Consider the following 7,747-nt stretch of genomic DNA (forward strand, 5'->3'; position numbering starts at 1 on the left):
TTAGAAGGTTGAGGGTCAAACTTAATTTGAAAAAAGAAGAAGAATAAAGGCCAAATTAATAAAAGATGTAAATATTAAGGGATAAATTATCATTATGCCTTTTTAAAATTTTAATATAAATTTCCATGGAAAAGGGTAAAAGTACTATAAAAGCTCTTATACTAGGAATTAGATTGCATTTACTCTCTTTACTAGAAAAATATACAAATTAGCTCATATACATTAGAAAAAAGTACAAATTGATCCTTCTATAAAAAAAATTATCTTTAAACGATGACGTGGAAGGTAATATTCAAGGTGAAAAGAATTGCCCCCTCTACTCAAAAAAGAAAAATTAGTCCTAATACATTAGATAAAAGAACTCTTTTTGTTTGCAGTGGCAATCCGCACTGAAGTTAGACTTATCGTTCAAGACTGAAACCTAAAATGTTTATTTAATGAATGAAAAAAAAACAAGTAATTCAGGAAATATTTGAAGGTCAGTATTAAAAAATATCTCATGCTCCTACTAACGTGAAATGAAATGAGAATTCTCATGATTTAATTCAACGAAGGGGGAGCAGCTATCTTACAACATGGACAACAACAATGAGAACTTCGTTTCATTAGCATTACAAACTATTAACCAGTTGGTATACACGAATCAGGAAAAAACTTTACCCAATTCAAACTTCAACACCTTGAAGAAGGGGAGAGCTGCGCCCATCGTCATTTCTGGAATATCGGGCTGCCTTCATAGCTGGATCCTGATATGCAGTTGCTAATTTTTCGAGAAATTCTGTCATGGTTGGATCATCCTGGTCTTTTCTGTCTTTCTTTATCAAACACTGTAAAACAATAAATAAAATTCAGGCAAAGACAACCGAAAACAAAATGAAGAACCAAGTCGAACATGGAAAACAAGCACTTGTAAGTCCTAGGTGTTAAGAGTATTAACAAGCTATTAACAGCTTAGCTGAGTATCTAATACTCAAACACTAGGGAATATAAATAACCAATGGATATGTAGTTCGTGATCGTACCTCAGTTGGGTAAGCTTTGAATATGGGCAGGAACCTCTTCCGGCAGTATGCATTGAATACAAGCGTGAGAATTGGAAGAGGGATAGTTAAACTGGCTGCTAGAGGAAGCTTCTTAAGCCCAAATATTCCGATCGCAATAACATGCATTAGCACTAACGAAAAAATCGTTGAATTGTGCACAATTGGCCAAAACTTTCCACCAGTTTCGAATTTGGGTGCATATACATTCAAGAACTTGAAAAAAGAAGAAGAAATTGTCAAAAAATTAGAGATAAAATGTCGGTCAGAACTAAACATTGGTGTGTTAATCAAGGGTGTTGGACACAGATATTTCAAGAAAAATGATGAGAAAGAGAAACAAAGAAGCAAGCTGTGAAAGGGGGCATTTCACTGACCTGGTTGCGATAGATAATGTATCCCAGGCAACAATAAACCAAGAGAAATGGCAAAATTAGTGGGGCAAGGAAGAAATAAGTAACACCAAGAAGTTTGAAGAAGAGAATCCTGGGAATTTCACTGTGGTAAGGGATTGAAGGAATTTCAAAATCATCTTCGTCATCATCTTTCCCCATAAATAGTCTTTGCACGAAACTGTAAAGAAGAGGAAACAGACGTAGAAGTTCGGAAGTTGTACTGGTCCATCCAGATGTCACAACATAGGCAATGAAGAATGATGCCTACATGAAACATAAAGAACCTTCATCATATCAATGATCAGATATGAAGAAAATGACTTAATCATTAATGAAAATAATGTTAATGTTCATATATATCGTTCTTAGCTAGATGTTAATAATGTAAATCTCAATCCAACACTTTTATGCGAAAATATTCTAACAATTAAAAGGATGACATACAGTAGGTAGACCAGTCATGGATGCAAGGTTTAGGCATTTGTTTCTCAACCAGGACTAGTGACAATAAATACTAACATGTTTATGGATAGAACCATAAAAGAATTTAAAGGAAAAATGAATTAAATATATATAAGAAAACTCCATGGCTTATCCATGTTTTCACCTGTGCAGGAACAACTTCGCCTAGTAGTCCGGGGATTTTCTTTGGCTCAAGGAAGATATTGACCATAGAGAGAGCAGAACCTGATAGTACGTTAGCAAAGAAAATGTTCCACACGGTGAACCATAATAGCATGGTACACGCATTTTTCTCTATCTGACTGTGGGAAATAGATCCTTGCATGGAAGAAAAGAGTATCATAATTGGCGGTACAATCGATAGGAACAATTGAAGAATGAGACTTGGTAGATATCCCGTAATCAAATTACTGACGAAAGTCCTGCAATTTAAGAATCACTATTTGTTAGTATATTGTGAAATGAAAAATCCATATTCAAAAGCTTTTTCTAATTTACCAAGAGAACATGAAAAAGAAATGGCCTGCTTTTTTATTTCAAAAGCATTGAACCGATTTTACATTTCATATGCAACAGAGAAAAAATATGCACTTACAAGTTTAGTACTCCTTTTAGAAAGGGGAGCCAGGTCTCCAGCTGCTCGAGATGAGTGAGACCTTGCACGACTACAACTGGAATAAGAAATAAAATTGTAACAGCAATATATGCAACAACAACCACAATCTTAAACATCCATCTTTTCACAAACGATGCAGAAAAGAAAGGCCAGTAAATATCTTTAGGCTCGGGAGCTCGTTCAGTAACCCATTCCGTAGGATTAATCCCTTGTCGGATGTGCAAAGCTATTGCAGCACCAAATCTCGACTTAAATGACACGAAAGCAGCGGGTATTTCCTAGCAAGTTTTGAAAGGCATAAAGAAGTTCAGGTGCATCAAGTATTATCTTCCGTAATCAAGATATGGACACAGATCACAACTTTCTACATTCATAACAGCAAAAATGGAGAAATTATAATTCGTTTCATAATTTGAACTCAGTAGGCATCAGTTTTGGTGTTTGTTTGACCAAGAGATGAATATATAGACACAAGAGAACTCACAAACCTCTCCTCCCAATGATAATTGCTCGAGTCTCACATTATCTTCTATATCTTCCAACTTCCTCTCATAGTGATCTACAAGATCAACTTTTTGACCAAATAGTCCCAAAAATCCTTCACGCTTATGCCTTTGCCGAGAGTTTGTCGATTTTAAACGACCAAGTGTTCTATATAGCTTCTCTGCATCATTCTACATGCAACAACATGGAACTGTTAAAACCCAGATAAAGAATAGCGGAACCCAAAAGGGAGAAAAAGAATAAATTCGGAGTTGAAAGTCATAGTTTCATCTTATATCTATGGTAACATTCTTTTCATCCTAAACTCCCTATAGTACATAGATCCATTAGCCTTGAAAAGTCGTAGTCCAATTTCAGTTTAGTTTTCCAAGAAATAAAAGCCTGAATCAATAAAATATTAACAATGTCGATTACCACAAGACTTTGAATCTTGCTTGTTCGGCGAACCACTGTATGTGAAAGATAAGTTGAAGGATGATACTCCGTGAAAAAGTTGTCAACAGCTTGACTGAAGCTGCTTCCAGCAGAGGCAGGAATACCGCTAACTAATATCGTAAACTGATCTGACCGAGGTTTAGAAGAATAGAAATGGTCAATTCTTTTCAACGAAATATAGTTGTACTCCTGCAAAAATGACCGTATCACCAAAATTAAAGCTTTAGCTGATATTTATACAAATCAACAATTTTGTTGGCATAGGCAGAATAGCATACATAAAATATCACTTACATAATACAGAAGACAGCATACGAACACGGTGAAAACATAGACAGCACAAAAGTGAATCCATAACCTTGAGAATGGAAAAAACTTGTAGTCAGCTTTCCCTTGACATTAAGAATTTAAATAAATTTTTTATAAACAAGTTTTTCATACTCGTAAAATCTGACAACAAAAAAAGGAGAAATCACCAGGGAAGCATTTGGTCAAGTCTCAGCTGCAATGGTTTTTTCTTCTTTGACATAACAATAGTTATTCAGGAGTTTTAAGATCAGAAACTGAACTTATGTTAACTAACTACATAATAATTACCTGTTTGAACCATCATTCACATTTGAAATACTGAATGACTCCAGCGTTTTGTTTGGCAAATTAGAGAAATCAATGGTTAATTGGTCGCCTGAAAAATTAACTGGCAGAAGAACAAAAATTCCAACGACACAGGCAAAGGCAAACACTCTAACACTGCATTTGAAAAAAAAAGATCACTAGAAATTAATTGAAGATGACATGCAGAAAGATGGATCCAGAAGAAACGTAGTAGTACAATAATGCACTTTTATATGCCACAAAAATATCAAGTTCATCCTGTTGAAAAAATCAACGAAAAAAAAAGGTTTCCTTTGCTTGGCAAAAATAGACACTATAATTTTGAACATGAAGCAGAGAGTCGAAATGATCCTACAAGTAGAGATATCAGTCTAGCAGAACACTCACCAAAACAAACTTCAAATGGCTCGATTATAACCAAACCAAGCAGAACAAAGTTAAGACTATAGTCCATTAAAACAAGTTTAAATGAGTAGCTGAACTCATACAGAAGTCTTGCTATCAAAAGGAATTTTGTAATCTCACCACCATTATGAGTTTATACTAAATGGACTCCAGCAAGATCACAACTTATATTGCAGCCTTTTTGCTTAGCCAAAGCTGACGTATTTGTAATATCGGCCTTGCAAGCCTATGTTACTCGGACTCAAGTGTGTTGGTTTAGGGACATGGGTATGTGGGTGTTCAAGAAAATAAAGTGTCAGAGCAACATAGTTGCATACCATAATTTGGTCAATCTTGCACTAAAGATTGCCTTGATAAATGGCTAGAATCTATAGCATCAAAGCTACAAATCTCCCAACAGAAATGGATCACTATATGTTACAACCCATAGAAATGAACTGCAGGTTCTATTCCTATTTTTGAAACTAAAGAAACATTTAATAATTACCAGAAGATAAAAATGCGCATAAACACGACAGCATCCAAGCCTGTAATTGACAATAATTCATCCTCAGACGGTTGCCATGCCCTTTTCAACCAACCAGGTGATGGTAGCAATCTTTCCAAGTTGAACTCATCCTCTTCCTGAGCTTTTCTTTCACTAAACAACCGAGGCGAATATACGGGGATATTACCTGGCTGGTTCCTCAATATCGAGTATAGAGCAAAAAACAAAAAGCAAAGACCAAGATTGATCCCAACAGAAGTTAAAAGGGCTGAAAGTATCATCTCTAAAAAGGCAGCTCTGATATATCACCCCCTATAAAATCACCAAATACAACAACTCAATTGCAGTCATTAACTGCCCAAACTGAATTTCCTGATTCAAAATTCGAAAGATTGTGTCAAAAATCAAAAAACCCAACACGGGAATGAACTTAGAACATATAAACTCATCAGCTGAGGAAACATAGCACACAGAATTTTGTTATCAGAACTTTAAAAAGACAGCACCTTATGAACAAACTCTTAAACAGATTAACCCTCCACGATTCTACACAGTTCTCACTTGTCAGACAATTCAAAAACTCATATCAAGCTTAAACTATAAAAAATGCTAATAATTGGCATTGGGTTAAAACAAAACAACTGAAACCCAGAAAAGAAATTTATGTTTCAATTAATATCTTTAATTAGATTCAGTGATAAAATAAAACTCAGAAAAAAAAATTCAAAAAAAATCACCTTCACAAAGAGAGTGAGAAAGAACACCTGGTCAAAGACTTTGCAGAATGCACTGAAAGGATAAATAAATGGAGCAAGAACACAAAGCTTGGGTTGCTCTTGGAGACCAAGTAAAGAAAGACAAAGACAAAGCCAAAGAAGGGAACTTTCGTATTCGATAAACAATCATAAGGTCACCTCTCAAGTCTCAACTTTACTCTACTTTTTTAAAGATGAACATATATATCTATGAAGTGCCGGTTTCTATCGGGTTAATTTCACCGTATGTCCCTATTCACATTCTTAATTTTATCCATTCACTTCGAAGTACATATTTTTTTTTTTTTAAATTCTCAAACTATCCTCTCTCTCCATCTGGTGTAACCATTGTCCTTTTTTTTTTCTATTTTCTTATTTATCATAGATAAATAATTAAAAATAAAATTTATGTTATAATTAAAAACAAATTTTAAAAATTTAATTAGTTATAAAAATATTTAATTTTATTAATTTTTGTAATTTTCTATTTTTATTCTATATAAATAAATGAAAAATAAATAAATAATGATTTAGATTACAATGTAAATTAATATTTTAATAAAATAAATTATTGAACTAATTTATATTTTCTATTTTAGTAACATTTTTCCTTCTTTATTTTCTTGGCAAAAATTCTTCTTTAACTAAAGAAAAATTGGCTCATAATGATAAACATATATTATTTAATTGTCTTAAATATATTTCTAATCCTTTTTTTATCATTTCATGCGTAAATATGAATAAAAATAAGTAATATTTTATATTAGTTAATACAAATTTATTTGCACTAACTTAATTTATAAAAGTAAAAATAAATGAAACGAAAAATAAAATAAATTCTCAATTGAGTAATGTAAATAAATATCTATAATTCATAAATAAATTTTTATTCATAAAACGGAGAAAAGGAAAAAAATGAAGATAAAAATAAAAACAATTAATATTTACCAATTAAAAAATATAGAATTGAATTTAACTCTTTAAAAAACAAAACAAAAAACTAAATAAAAATTAGATAGTGTTATACACTAATGATTACCAACCTGAAAATCAGATAATATTTGGATTGTCTACCCGCGACCCGACTAGGACCCACCAAATGGATGTGTGCAAGCCTCACGGTATGAAGGAGTTAGCATGTGGGAACCGCGAAGTCCAACAGATAACTCAGAATAATACACGTGTTCAGCATATATAGAATCTACTAAGAACATCAATTTCATGAATAGTAGTTATAATATAGATATTCGATTATTCCCTTTAATGAGACACAATGAAAAAATACTTAATAAGTTGAAAAATAATCTAAGATTTTGCTCTCTTTTAAAAAATATATATTTATTTTCATATGAATTATTTGGATATTTGCTATGAAGGAATGGCACCCAATACGTGTTTTACGAATTTAAATAATTTTCATATAAAAAATGGGCATATTTTGATTGCTTCAAAATTCAACTATATGTTTGAAGGTCCAAACATGTAAAGCACGTGAAAGGTTAAATTGCAAAAGATGTAATTAATGATGCTTTGAATTTTAAGGGTAAAAATAAACAATATAAAATGCCATTTGAGAGCCCCAAGTTGAGTAGCATTAAGATGCACATGCTCCCCAAACTTCAACTTCAATCAAACCTCACACGACACCAGCAAATATATTAATAGAGGTGGTAAATGGGGGCATCTAAAATTGGAAAGATTGAGGTGAAATTAAGTTATGAAGATAAGTTTCTTAGAGATTTTGATAAAAATTCAAGGTAAGAAAATAAAAAAAAAATAAAAACATGAAAAAAAAAAAGAAGAAAGAAAAAATTCCCATAAGAAAGGATTGATGGATTGAAACAAGAAAAAGTTGTAAGTTGATTGTTTTTAAGATAGTAACCCAGTTTTAATGTCCATGATGCAAAAGTCCCAAAACTTATACCATATATTAAATATATTAATAATTATATTGAAAAATGACTGAAATTCTTTTATATGGTAAAATTATAGGCACGAATATAAATCTCATAAGTCACATTTAGTTTCTAATA

The 7,747-nt window shown here is 32.3% G+C and overlaps 1 protein-coding gene across 4 annotated transcripts; it reads right to left on the minus strand.

Moving 5' to 3' along the window:
* Nucleotides 1-401: 401 nt before the first annotated feature.
* LOC108460827 (CSC1-like protein HYP1) lies at nt 402-5,958 on the minus strand. 4 transcript variants are annotated; one of them, XM_017760498.2, is made up of 11 exons: nt 5,724-5,958; nt 4,960-5,271; nt 4,050-4,202; nt 3,747-3,810; nt 3,432-3,641; nt 3,002-3,187; nt 2,493-2,791; nt 2,043-2,319; nt 1,418-1,699; nt 1,023-1,256; nt 402-827 (listed from the first exon to the last, which is right to left on the minus strand). In XM_017760498.2, the coding sequence occupies exons 2-11, from the start codon at nt 5,238-5,240 to the stop codon at nt 666-668; spliced, it is 2,148 nt and encodes a 715-aa protein (XP_017615987.1). In that variant the 5' UTR covers nt 5,241-5,271; nt 5,724-5,958; the 3' UTR covers nt 402-665. The 4 variants fall into 4 exon arrangements, with proteins under 4 accessions (XP_017615987.1, XP_017615984.1, XP_017615986.1 ...); XM_017760495.2 differs by having other exon boundaries at nt 4,960-5,331; XM_017760497.2 differs by having other exon boundaries at nt 5,697-5,958.
* Between the last annotated feature and the right edge of the window lie 1,789 nt (nt 5,959-7,747).

The sequence above is a fragment of the Gossypium arboreum genome, chromosome 4 (assembly GCF_025698485.1).
Source record: "Gossypium arboreum isolate Shixiya-1 chromosome 4, ASM2569848v2, whole genome shotgun sequence".
Lineage (NCBI taxonomy): Eukaryota > Viridiplantae > Streptophyta > Magnoliopsida > Malvales > Malvaceae > Gossypium > Gossypium arboreum.

Excerpts from the sequence above, each read along its gene's own strand:
- LOC108460827 (XM_017760498.2), bottom strand. The coding sequence starts at position 5,240 with ATGATACTTTCAGCCCTTTTAACTTCTGTTGGGATCAATCTTGGTCTT. Across the intron at positions 2,320-2,492 it reads CTAAAAGGAGTACTAAACTT|GACTTTCGTCAGTAATTTGA; the intron begins GTAAGTGCATAT and ends CTTAAATTGCAG. Across the intron at positions 1,700-2,042 it reads GCGAAGTTGTTCCTGCACAG|GCATCATTCTTCATTGCCTA; the intron begins GTGAAAACATGG and ends TGTTTCATGTAG.